This window comes from Capra hircus, chromosome 6 (assembly GCF_001704415.2).
Source record: "Capra hircus breed San Clemente chromosome 6, ASM170441v1, whole genome shotgun sequence".
Lineage (NCBI taxonomy): Eukaryota > Metazoa > Chordata > Mammalia > Artiodactyla > Bovidae > Capra > Capra hircus.
In genome coordinates this window covers 83,897,956-83,912,111 of record NC_030813.1, presented here as the reverse complement: position 1 = coordinate 83,912,111, position 14,156 = coordinate 83,897,956, and the positions used below count along the sequence as shown (strand labels likewise).

At 36.7% G+C, this 14,156-nt stretch overlaps 1 protein-coding gene across 2 annotated transcripts in view; it reads left to right on the top strand.

Annotated features, from left to right (window-relative positions):
• Positions 1-14,156, top strand: part of CENPC (centromere protein C) — a 105,364-nt gene that overhangs the window by 79,280 nt on the left and 11,928 nt on the right. For both annotated transcript variants that reach the window (XM_018049507.1, XM_005681653.3), the window contains exons 11-14: positions 80-223; positions 1,456-1,538; positions 9,628-9,687; positions 13,396-13,500. In XM_018049507.1, coding sequence (XP_017904996.1) covers positions 80-223; positions 1,456-1,538; positions 9,628-9,687; positions 13,396-13,500 — 392 coding nt within the window. The remainder of the gene's footprint in view (positions 1-79; positions 224-1,455; positions 1,539-9,627; positions 9,688-13,395; positions 13,501-14,156) is intronic.

The window sequence follows — 14,156 nt, the reverse complement described above, 5'->3', positions numbered from 1 at the left end:
TCTACCCACCTGTGTTATGTTTATGGAAGAACTAATTTTTGAAGAAATGTGAACAGTTACATACTTTTCATTTTCGTAGAGATACAGGAAGCTCAAAGAATCAAGATAGTATGGCTGCACAAAATGTTCATCAAAAGTCTCAAATGAGTGTATATACATGCACGACACCAACAAAGTCAAACTTGGATTCTGGAGAGCCTGGGACTTCAGTTTTGGAAGGAAGGTATGCATGTGTCCTAAGGATAATAGGATTTACTCACTATATTCGTTACCCATTGAGTATAACAAAGTACTCCCAAAGGTTTGTTTTAATTTTGTTATTGCCTTGCAAACATCGTTTCACAGTTTCTGTGGTTGAAATCTGAGAGTGACTTAGCTGGCTAGTTCTGGCTCAGGGATTCTTACGAGGTACAGCAGTCAAGATATCTATCTAGTTTGCAGTCCTTTGCCTGGTTAGAGCATAGAGGATCCACTTATCAGGTGGCTTGCTCACAGGTTATTAGCTGGAGGCCAGAGTTTCTTTGTCATGTGGCTGTCTCCATTGAGGTATTCAATAAGGCAGCTGGCTTCCCACAAAGCAGATGATCCAGGTGAAAGTGTGACTGTGACAGAGGTCATAGTCTTATAATGACCTAGTCTTTGAAGTCTTGGATTTTATTCTGTTTGGAAACAAGTCAGTCAGTCTATATCATATTCAGAAGGGAGTTATTTTTATTGAAATTATTTGATTTACAATGTTGGATTAGTTTCAGGTGTACAGCAAAGTGATTCATACATATGTATATATTATTTTTATATTCTTGAAAGAAACGTTATCTAAGAATTTGTCTATGTATGTTTAAAGAGAGCATACTTAGCGAGTAAACCAAATTACCCTACCCTCATAATAACTGAAGTCATAAACCCTTTTTCAAATGAAGGAATGGTAAATAATAGCAAATTTTCAGACTTTAAAGGGATAACTAAGATTTCTTTACTGTTTGAGAGCCCTTGACTACTAGGCCTGTCCTGGGCTCATAATAGGAGGATGAGGATCTAGGACTGGGATAAACCAAGTCATCTCTGAACAATTTTAAATTACTTGTTTTTGCCAGTAGTTTAAAAAAAAATTAAAATAAGCTGATTTATTTCTAATTTTTATTTCTAATGATTTGATTTTTATCAAAGTGTGTTATTGAGTTAACTTGAATGTGTAACTCTGACTCATGAGTTAGTTTAAAGGTTATAAAATTCAGTGTTACTTTGTTTAAATCAAATGTTGGATTAAATTGTAGATTTTTAGACTTTTTGTTTTATGAATCAAGTAGGTATATTCTTAATGTCCTATAACATCATTACTGGTTTTATAAGAAAAAAAATCTTTTGCAGTTTTAGGAGAAAAATGACCATAAAGATAGCTATATTAAATACATATATTACAAGCACAAATTTTGTGGTTTCCTTTTTTTTCTTAAGTGGACCTGTTCGGCTCAAGAATTATTTAACGTCTGGAAAGAACAATTCAGATGTGGATGATAATGTAGTTCAAGAAAATTTGAGTAAGTTATGATTTATCTTCTACTGTCTTGATTTTTATAGCATTATGGATATGGAGTAAGGTGTGCTGAATTTTTTTTTTAATATCTTTTATTTTATTTATTTATTTGGCTGAACCGGGTCTTAGTTGCAGCATGTGAACACTTAGTTGCAGCATGTGGGGTCTAGTTCCTGACCAGGGATTGAAGCTGGGCCCCTTGCATTGGAAGCTGGACTCTTAGCCACTAACAACCAGGGAAATCCCTGTGCTGTGTTTCATTTAAATTATCACCATTGACATTTTTATGGCAAAAATGTATTGAGTACCTACCCTTAAGAGCCTTATTTTATGGTTAGAGATTTGTAAAACCTTACCAACTGGGTGCAAGAGGGAGGGAGGGAAAGATAAAGAGAAAGAGTAAGATGAGTGACAGTCCTTTCTTTGAAGTAGAACGTAATATAATTGGCATTTAAGGTGCCTACTCCAGTATTTGAAAATGTCAGGCTGATAAGAGTATAAATGAAGAAAGATTCGCCATATATTGATGATTACCGAAGCTAAATGTTGAAGTTTTAAAAAATGCCTCTTTATAGAGAGTTTTATAATTTTTTATACCCCTAAAGAATGTGCTTGACATATGATATTTTATGTTTTTTCTTTCCTAATTCACTAACTCTTTTTCCTATTAAGTAGTTTTTTCTCCCTCTATTTAGATTTACTTTTATTATTTTTCTCTACTAAGTGGAATGCTTTTTATTTATTTATTTTTTTGAAATGCTTTTTATATTTATTTTTCTACTTTTAATTTGGTAAAGAGTTTGAATTTTCTGGAGTATAGTTTTAGTTAAAAAAATTTTTTTTTAATAGAGTGTTTTTACTGTTGTATACTCTAAATTTCAGTGGTGATTTTTCTTTGACCCAAATGTATTTTAAAAGAGTACATTAATCAAGAGCTTGGTCTCCATAGTCAGGAACCTAGAAGTGAGTCTAGCTTTACCCTTAGCTATGTTATCTTGAGTAAGATTTTTAAGTGTTCTTAGCTTCAGCTTCCTTATTTATAAAATAATGATACCAATTCTCATCATATGAATTGATCCAAAGATGAATATACATTCTTTGCTTAGTTTCTTTTTTAATATACTATTTTATTTGGCTTTGTCGAGCCTTAGTTGCGGCACGTTGGATCTTCATTGAGTCATGGGCGATCTTTTGTTGTGGCACATGATCTCTAGTTGTGGCCCCCGGGCTCAGTAGTTGGGGTGTGCAGGCTTGTTGCTTCGCAGTTTATGGGATCTTAGATCTCTGACCAGGGCTTGAAACTGCATTTGCTGCCTAGGAAGGCAGATTCTGAACCACTGGGTCACCAGGGAAGTCCTCTGCTTAGTTTTAATACTGGTGTATGTTAAACATGCAGTGTTCACTGTTATCCTAAGAAGTTGTGTTTTGTTTTGTTTCTTTGTTTATAGTTTCTAGTTTTGATTCATTGTTCTAGATAACTTTGGCCTATATTATTAATTTTTTGAATATGCTTAGAACACATAACTCATGGAAGAATTTCATAATTCTTCTGTGGATGCTTAAAAAAATACTACTACTTTTTGTGTACATGCATGTGTGCTAAGTGTTTTCAGTTGTGTCTGACTCTTAGTGACTCTTCGGACTGTAGCCCACCAGCCTTCTCTGTCTATGAATTCTCCAGGCAAGAATACTGGAGTGGGTTGCCATGCCCTTTCCCATGGCATCTTCCCAACCCAGCGGTTGAACCCGCATCTGTTATGTCTCCTGCATTGGCAGGAGGTTTCTTTACCACTAGCGCCACCTGGGAAGCCCCTTTTTGTGTACAGATGTGGATGAAAATATGTATATACACTCATTATTAATGTAAGTGAATATATATTTTAGTATACTTTGAATATTAAATATTTAAATTCTTAAATATTTATGGAATATTACGGAATACTTACTGTACATTCTTCTACAGGAAAAAGATATCAAAATTTGTGGTTTGTTGGGATATTGAGAGTAAGAAAATAAAGTACAGATTTTTGGGGGTAGAAAATAGGAGCTAGATTTTTAAGTAGATGGGCAGAAAAAGTCTTACTGAAGAAGTGATAATTTGAGCAGAGATATGAGAGAGGTGAGAAATCAATTGATGCAGCTGTATGGGAAAATAGTGCTCCATGCAGACAGAAGATAAGGACAAAGGTTTTGATATGGTAAAGACTCAGTTCTGATTGAAAAACACCAGGGAGGCTGGGAAGGAGAGGGAGGAGGAAGAGAATGAAAGTAGAAAGTAGTAGGAGATGATGTCACAGAGGGAACAAGAATGAAAGATCGTATACAATGTTGAAGACTACTTTAAGGGTTTGGGCTTTACCAAGGGGTATGGGAAGCCACTGGAGGATTTTGAACAGAGGAGAGACGTGACTAACCTATAAACAATCATTGTGGCTGCTGTAGACTGCATGTTAGGGATAGACTAATGAGTTCAAGGGGTCAGGTCTAAGGTTGGAAGCAGGAAGACCAGTTGGTGAAACTTGTAATTCCTTTCTTTTTTTAAAATTTTTGTATAATTTAATAAACAACTTTTAACACATTACTGCTCATGTTTGGCTTTCTTGTGTCTGTGTTTCTGCCCTTCTGAGTCGGTGGTCTTTTTGTTCCTGTTCCTGTTTTTCACGTTATGTGTTTCATAGTAGTGTACGCTGACTTTTCTAGATCGCTGCTGCCATGCTTCTCGCCTCCTCTCCTTAGATGTAAGTGTCCTGCGAGTTTTGTCTGGCTGCTCCTCTTCCCTCTGTGCCTTCCTCTTCTTGCCCTTTTGGGGGGGTGTTGTGTCATCTACATCTTCTTCAGCTTTTCTTTTTAATTCCTGTGTGAGGTGGTAGCTTGGACTAGGGTGGTAGCAGTGGAAGGTGGAGAGACCAGAAGTAGGATTTTAGGTATTTTTGGTGGTAGAGTCAACATGATTTCCTGATGGATGGGACATAGGGTGTAAAAAAAGTGAGGTGTCAATGATAAAGAACTTTAAATTTTGGGGCCTGGACCCCTCAAAAAATCACATCATTTCTTGATTTGGAGACCACTAGAGAAGGAGCAGATTAGGGTGGAAAACAACAGGATCTTAAATGTGGACATTCTGTGTTTTATATTACTCTGATTCTTTGTATCCTTACCACTTGTGAGGTCCATTAAGGACTACCAGAATTAAAATCTTTCCTTTGCAGTGGTCTGTCTGTCTCTGGTATTTCCTGCAGTCATTGCTATGTGCGTTTCAGTGCTATTACTGAGCATATAAATTTGCATCTGGAATGTACCTATTTTACTCAAATTTGCCTTCTTGATGATGTTTTTTACTTTGTAGTCTTTTTGTTTTCTAATATTAACATTGTGACTCCCTACTTTCTTTTGGTTTGTTTCTTAGATTTTCATTCTTCCTTTTACTTTTTTTCTGTCAGTATTTTTTTCTTTTAATAAATGTTTAATGAATATGCTTTGTTACTTCTTTGTAAAGTTGGTAGACAGTCTCATGTGCTAGCAAGCAAGCACTCAAAAATTTTGTTTTTTAAATACAAGAAACAACTAGTCAAATAGTGAAAGTCTTGAGTCAGTCTTTTTTCCTTTAAGCTATTTGGCTGTTGCTCTTTTCCCCTCATGATAGCTAATGCTTATGAGTAGATATTTTAAACCAGCCTTACTTCTTTTTTCCTTTGTAGATAACCTGTTTCTTTCATTTTCATGCTTATTAGGCTTTGTTAGTCTTTGAAATTCTGGAATTATCTCTCTCTCTCTTTTTTTTCTCTTATATTTTTTTGGAAATAATTTCAGATCTACTCAAATACCATATCGTCTTCATCCAGATTCCACAGTTGTCAACATTTAATAATATTTGTTTCATCTTCCTCTCTGTCACCTCTACATAAATGTTTATATATGTTTATTAGTCTTTTTCTGGATTGTTTGGGAGCAAAACCCATACATATTATTATGTAGGAGCGTGCAGACATGATACAAGACAAGAACATAATCACTCTTCAGTGATCCAAGTCAGAAAATCACCGTTAATAGGACACTAGTCTTCCTTCATTGAGTCCATACAGATTTCATCAGGAGTTCAATCAGTATTCCTTTTTCTCCCTGGTTCAGGATCCATTCTAGGATCATGGGTTGTTTAGCTTTGATGTCCCTTTGGTTTCCTTAAGCGATAGTTCTTTAGGCTTCTTCTTTCCTGACCTTGACGCTTTTTAAAGAGTACAAGCTTTTCATTCTTTAGCATGACCTTCAACCTGCTGCAGCTAAGTCACTTCAGTCGTGTCTGACTCTGTGCGACCCCATAGACGGCAGGCCACCAGGCTACCCCGTCCCTGGGATTCTCCAGGCAAGAACACTGTAGTGGGTTGCCATTTCCTTCTCCAATGCATGAAAGTGAAAAGTGTAAGTGAAGTCACTCAGTCGTGTCTGACTCTTAGCAACCCCATGGACTGCAGCCCATCAGGCTCCTCTGTCCATGGGATTTTCCAGGCAAGAGTACAGGAGTGGGTTGCCATTGCCTTCTCCGACCTTCAGCCTGAGTCTAATACTCCTTCATGATCAGATGTGAGCCATGCATATTTGACAGAAATGCTACAGAAATGATGCTTTTGTGCATCATGTTAGGAAATATATAGTGATGACCCCAGAGAAGGCAATGGCAGCCTATTCCAGTACTCTTTTGCCTGGAAAATCCCATGGGTGAAGGAGCCTGGCAGGCTGCAGTCCATGGGGTTGCTAAGAGTCGGACGCGACTGAGCAACTTCACTTTCAACTTTTCACTTTGATGCATTGGAGAAGGAAATGGCAACCCACTCCAGTGTTCTTGCCTGGAGGATCCCAGGGGCGGGGGAGCCTGGTGGGCTGCCGTCTATGGAGTTGCACAGAGTTGGACACCACTGAAGCAACTTAGCAGCAGCAGCAGCAGTGCTGACCTATCTCTTCTACTGGTGATTTTCATCTTCATCACCTGTTCAAGATACTGTCTTCCAGGTTTCTCCACTCAGATAGGGTTTTTCTCTTTGGTAATATGTGAGTATTTTGTGGAATGATATTGTGATACTATTTTAATAACTTGTCCTTTTCAAATTTACCAATATTCATATCTTTTGAAAAATCCCACCTGAATTCACTAATGATGGTACCAGATTACTATTTTATATTTTCCTGATTCTTTCTCTATTAATTAGTTTGCATGTTAAACATTTATTCATTATTCATTTATTTATATTATTACAGACTATTACTGGGTTCCTATTTTATTCAGTGTGTTGTAATCTTTATCATTTGTTCTGGTACTCAAATTGTGCCAGATTTGGCTAGGAGGAAGCATCTCTTCAGCTGGCCCTTGTGATCTTTTGTCATGTTTCTTTTTTTTTTTTAATGTTTTTATTTTTTAGCATAAGATGTTCCAAACTCTTTTCCCTGTCTCTACTCTGGAATCAGTTATTTCTCCAAAAGAACCTGTTGGAGGGATGACATTTAGAAACTTAGATCTGGGTACTAGGTGTGCTCATTGTTACTGGGATATTACTGCTTCTAGGCTCTCAGGGGACTGAGATAGGCAATAGATACACACATATATGTACATTGTACATACATAAGCATCTATATTTTTGTATTTATTCAGGCAGTCCCTGGCTCTACTGCTCTTTGTTTCATTGTGCTTCACAGATTTTGCATTTTTTACAAATTAAAGTTTTATGGCAACTCCATATCAAACAAGTCTATTGGCACCATTTTTCCAGTGGCATTTGCTCAATTATTGTGTCTGTGTCACGTTTTGATAATTTATGTGATATTTCATTATTATTATGGTGACCCATGATCAGTGGTCTTTGTTACTATTGTAAAAAATTCTGACTTACAGAGGACTCGGGATGATGTTTAGCATTTTTTAGCAATAAGGTATTTAAAAATACATTGACTTTTTTTAGACATGACACTTTTACAGACTTAACAGACTACATTATAGTGTAAACATAATGTATTGGGAAACAAAAAATTCATGTGACTCGCTTTATTCATGTGACTCGCTTTATTACCAAATTTGTTTTATTGCAGTGGCTCAGTAGTAAAGAACTCGCATGCCAGTGCAGAAGATGCAAGAGATGAGTGTCCAATCCCTTGGTCGAGAAGATCCCCTGGAGAGGGAAATGGCACCCCACTCCAGTACTCTTGCCTGGAGAATTCCATGGACGGAGGAGCCTGATGGGCTACAGTCCATGGAGTCGCAAAGAGTTGGACAGGACTGAGTGACTAAGCATACATGCACTGGAAGCACACTCTCAATATCTCTGAGGTGTGTCTGTATTTAAAAACCATGCATGCACATCAGTACCTCCAACTCCGGTCCAACACATTTGAAAGAGTTTTCCTTGTCCATTTTAATAAACCCTTTCTCTAAGATACTGAGAAGCCTGACTCCCATCATCTTCAGTATATTTGCTCATTTGCTTTGCTCCTTCTCTGGCCCCAACAGCTGCCTCCAAGGCAAACTGCTTTAGTAAATTTCCAAGAATTACTAGCTCTCAACTTGTTCTAGTGGGAATTACATGGGAGACTGGATTTTTCTTTTTTCTTTTTGGTAATAGCTTTATTAAGATAGGGCTCCCTTATTAAGATATATTTCACATACCATACAGTTAATCCATTTATAGTATATGTAATTCAGTAATTTGTAACTATCACCACAGTAGATTTGGACTCCCCTGATGGGTCAGTGGTAAAGAATCTGCTTGTGGATGTAGGAGATGCAGGATATGCAAGTTTGATCCCTGGGTCAGGAATTTCCCCTAGAGAAGGAAATGGCAACCCATTCCAGTATTCTTGCCTGGGAAATCCCATGGACAGAGGAGCCTGATGGGCTACAGTCCATAGGGTTGTAAAGAGGTGGGCATGACTGAGCACACATGCAAAAAAAAAAAAAAAAAAAAACAGCAGTAAATATTAGAACATTTTCATGATCCCCAAAAAGAAGCCTTCTACTCTTTAGCTGGGAATAAAATGAAAGCTTAGACCTGCTTTTCAGGAAATGTATGCTGTATAAAAATTGTATTGAAAATCTCAGGTAGTTCATTGTATGTTCACTGTTAATAGTTTCAGATTGCTGCATAACTTACTATCCAAATCTTAGTGCCTTAGTTTAACGATTTATCTCTCATAGTTCTGTGGGGTGACTTAGCTGGGCAATTCTCATTTTGGCTCTTTCATACTTTTATAGTTAGATGCAAGCCACTGGGGCTGGAGTCATTTGAAAGGTCAGCTGGGCTGGAAGTCCACAGTGACTTTTTTACTTATATATTTGATACTCAGCTAGGGTGGCTGAAATAACTGAGGGTTGGCCAAGCATCTCTTTTCCTTCGCTTGGCCTTTCCACATGGTTGTTTTGGGTTTCCTCACAGCACAGCAGTCTTGCGATAGTCAATCTTCATAATTGTGACTGTCTTTCCCCAGACTGAAGTTCCAAGAGATCTAGGCGGAACCTGAATGTCACCTGAGGAATTAGCCTTCAAAGCCCCAGAATGTCACTTCTGCTGCATTTCATTAGTCAAGCAACTCAATGAGGCCAGTGGAGTTTGAAGAAGACAGTTAGACTTTGTTGATAAAGGAAAAGAATTAATGACTGCTATGTTTAGATGCTGTTTGCCACACTAAAGTTATGAACCCTTGACCTAATTGTCACCCTGCCAACTAAATTCAGTACACTTGTGCTGTTTTAGAACTTTAAGAATCATAGATTGCATTATTAACTCAGCAGTTGTTCATAATCACACCCAGCATTTTTATTCACCCAGTGGCTTATTTTACTTGAAGTCCACAAGCAATTTAAAACCTGTTTGTTTTTGTTACTTGTAACCATTTTCCTCTTAAGATATATTCATTGTAACAAAACCTTTAGACATGTTATTGTGGTTTTATTAGCTTTTCATCCTCAGCAGTGGAAAGCAAAGGGAGTAATAAAATGTATTATTGGGTTGAATTTTTTTTTTGATATTTATTCTGAAGTTGACCTAGTACATACTTTAACTCAACATGAAATTGGGAGCCATTGCTCATGATATTTCTTTTGCAATTTACAGATGATTCGAGAGGAGAAATATCTGATTCAACACCAGAGAGCAAGATGCATCACAAATTAGGTAAGATTATTTTCCCTTAATATTTTCATATTATTATAAAACCTGTTTCTAAATATAGTTTAATTTTTTCTTAAGTGGGGGAAATATTATTTGGATTAATTGTCAAGTAATGTAAAACTTCATATTTCATTTCATTAATTCATGGTAAATCATCACATGCCACAGAGTTTCTTTATTGTCCATTTATAAATCTTGTAATCCACTCACTCATTGCCCAGTAGTAGGGAGCTGATCTTACCTAATGTAAGAAAGCAATGGTAGAGAATTCTATAAAATGTAACTTCTGGGTAGATGGCATCCATGACAACTTCTCTCATTTTTTGCAGCTCACACCTAAACAAAACAGTAACTAGGATAAGTAAGCCAGGAGCTGAGGAACCCATGGAGAGGCCCACTTGGGGATTAAGATTCATGCGACCTCTCATGTTTGCAGAATTGGAGTGGCTTTTTGTTTTTCTCCCTATACTTAAGGCTTCTGCATTTTTACTTGATGAGAACCTATAGGGATGAAGCTTTCTCTAATTGCTTCCACTAGAACCTCACATCTTGTCAGTTAGTATTTTGTGGGTCCATGTGAAGAGAGACTGCTGTACTTCTCAATGTTTAATGCTTAGCTTCCTAGGTGGTGCAGTAGTGAAGAATCCACCTGCCAATGCAGATGATGCAAAAGATGCAGCTTCTCTCTCCCAGTCGGGAAGATCCCCTGGAGTAGGAAATGTCAACCCACTCCAGTATTCTTGCCTGGAAAATGTCATGGACAGAGGAGCCTGGTGGGCTGCAGTCCATGAGGTCACAAAGAGTCAGATACAACTAAGTGCATGCGTGCATACACACACACTTGCTTGACTTGGAGTGGAATATGCTGTGAGTCAGAGTAGGCAAAGAGAAATAAAATTGTCCCTGAGAGGGTCTGCAACCACACAAGAGAGGAAAATCAGCAGTACACAAATTATAGTAAGCCAGAACCTTTGTAGATAAATAACAGTTTTAACAATGAAGGAAATATGAGTATTTTCAGAAATTTAGTTATATCACAGAAGGCTTTCTGGTTGGTAAAGCATAATTTTTCAGTTTAAAAAATCAGCACATCAACTGATAAATAAAGATGAATACTGTTGAGTGCTAAATTAGTAGCTGGTGTTGACATGGAAGAAATTTATTGGAACAGAAATACAAAAGAGATTGAAACCATGAGGGAAAAATAGGCAATGGAAATAACATGGAGACAACATATAAAAAGTGCAAATAATAGAATTTTCAGAAAAGAGAAAAATTAAAATACTACTTAAAACTTTCCTGGAATAAAGATAGGCTTGATCTGCAATTTGAGAGAGTTTATCAGCTGCCAGTAAAAAGTAGTGAAGAATATACACCTCTAGACAGAATTGAATAAAATTCCTAAATTTCAAGGATAGAGGAAAGCTTCCAGATAGAAGTTACATACAAAGGAGGAAAAAAAAAAAGACTAGCATTATTCATCAGTGTAACTCTGGAAAAATAAAATAGCCTACTTTCAGAAATGTATTACAATCCATGTTATAACTAGATATAACAAGGTATCTTATGATAACTGAATCTATTTTGCACATAATGCAAAATTATCATCCTCCATGGAAAATAGCATGTGAGGTTATTTTACCAAGTAGAATATAAATCGTACTGCGTTCAAAGAGAGGAGAGAATTAGGAATGATTCTCAACATATGGTTAAATTTAAATAATGTAAACATTCTCGGTTGCCATGTGCCAAATTACTACAGATTTAGTGGTTCAGACATGTTTGTTATCCTGTGGTTTCCATGGGACAGAAGTTCAGATATAAATTAGCTGGGTTCTCTGTTAAAGGGTTTCACAGGCTTCAGTCAAAAGTGTCAGCCTGGACCATGGTCTTATCTGAGCTCAAGATCCTCTTTCAAGCTCATGTGGTTGTTAGGAGAATTCAGGTCCTTGGAATTGTAGGGCTGAGATACCTGTTTTCTTGGTGTCTGTGAGCCATGGGCCTCTACTCTTAATTTCTAGAGGTCACCTGGAGTTCCTTGCCACATGACCCTTTTCATAGACTCTTTTCTCAGTGTGGCAGCTTGCTTCTTCAAAGTGAGCAAGGAATAATTTTTCTCTGCTTCTGCTAGATAGTGTCTTATGTGTAGAATGATGACATAGTCACAGGAGTGACTTCCCATTGCTTTTGCCATATTCAGTTGAGTATATCATAGGTTCCACATGTATCCTAGGGAAGGGGTGTCTCATTGCTCACACCCAAGGGTGTGTCTACTGCTTAATGCTAATATGATTGAGGATTTATAAGTACTAAGTAAGATTTTTTGCAATGATAGTTTGAAATCTGCACTATCTTAATAAAACTTGGTATAATGAGGAGGAGAGCAGGAGTGGCAGAAGGGTGATAAAAGTAGTCTAAAAGTTCTGTTTTACTAAGTGAGAGAAGAAAGATGATATCTTGGTAAGGAATATAGTTTTTAATATAATCATAGAGAAGTGAATATGATTTGAATGTCAGGAATAGGAAGGTAAATTAGACTGAAAAAGCACAGTAAAACTTTGAAATGACCAAGGTTTGGAGTACGGGGAAAGAAATGGTATTCTGCCCAAACCAATGAAAAGGAGGGGAAAAAAAATCATTGATGTAAAATAACAAGTAAATATAACGTAAAATGGAAGGAATAAAAAGAACCATATTTGTTATACTAAATAAGCATGAATGGATTGAATTCCTCTAGTAAGATAGAGACTGACAGATTTGGTTAAACAATACAAACTGACTTATATATTTATAAGAAACACTTAAAACAGGTTTTAAAATAAAAGATTATCAAAGAATTAAGTAGAGTAATATGAACAGAAGGAAGTAGTGGGGCATTTTTAATATTAGGTAAAGTGAAATTTAAAGTTACAAATGTGAATAGAATAAAGGACTTGTAATAATAAAATAAGCAATTTATGAAGAAAATAGAAAAATCATAAACTACTATGTACCAAACAGCCTAGCAACTAAAATGTATAAAGAAAAAAAAAAAAAAAACCTGAGGAAAAGCAAGGAGATTTTAAGCAATACAGTTAGAGATTTTGATAAACCACTTTCAGAATTGGAGAAATCCAGCAAACCAGAAATAAGAAAGAACATAGGAAGTTGATTATATAGCCAGCAAACTTAGCATATAGAACTTTGCATTGGTCAGATAAAATGAGTAGATATGTGTGTATACACAGAAACACATGCGTATATGACTACCCCTGATTAACACATTTCCTATTGGGAACATTTAGATGGTTTTCAATTTGACATCTGTTTTCGGTTCCTATGATAAACAGTACTACTATGAATGTTTTTATACCTAGATCTTTGCCTATTTTTATGAATATTTTACAAATTCATTTTCTAAAAATGAAATTGCCACCTCAGAGTATTACAATTATAGATATTATCAGATTGTCTTTAGCTTATATTTCTATCATAAATATATGAGAATTTCAGTGTACCTTTAATATCATTAACCATGAATGTTACCAGATTTTTAAATCTTTCCAATCTAGTAGTTTAGTTTTTCATTGGCATTTCTTTAGTAGCCCAAATATGTCTTAAAATTTGTTTGTCTAGAAGCATTCCTGTTCTAGAAAGTAATATCAGTCTTTTCACTGCAGAGTTTTGTCCAACTCAACATATGTGTATGTTTTTGTCTCATGTCTTTTACAGTATTGCCCTCCTATACACCAAATGTTCGCAGAACTATGAGAACACGATCAAAACCTTTGGAATACTGGCGAGGGGAACGAATAGATTATCAGGCAAGGCCATCAGGTAAAATTTATGTTCTAATGTCTCAAAATAAAAAATAATAATGATAATTGCTATAATTTATTTAGGTACGTGTTGTGCCAAGAAAGTGAAACTTGCTCAGTTGTGTCTAACTCTTTGTGACCCCATGGACTGTAGCCCACCAGGGAATCTTCTTGACCTGAGTATCGAACCCAGGTCTCCCACATTGCAGGCAGAACCACCAGGGAAGCCAAGTACTGTCTTACATATTTATAACATTACCTTATTTAATCATCATCCTCCAACAGTGTGACAAGAATAGGTTCAAGTCCAGGTTTCTCTGATTACTATAGAGATGCTGATTTTTTTTCTCTTTGCTAGCAATTTGAAGTGATTGTGTAGTTTTATAGAGTGTTCCCAGGTGGGTTTCCTAGTGGCTCGGATGGTAAAAAATTTGCCTGCCATGCAAGAGACCCAGTTTCTATCCCTGGGAGAAGGAAATGGCAACCCACTCCAGTATTCTTGCTTGGAGAATTCAGTGGACAGAGGAGCCTAGTGGGCTACAGTCCGTGGGGTCACAAAGAGCTGGACACAACTGCGTAACTAACACTTAACCCCGATGGCCCAGTGGTAAAGAATCTGCCCGCCAAAGCAGGAAGCCCAAGAGATGCAGCAGGTTCAATCTCTGATTCAAGAAG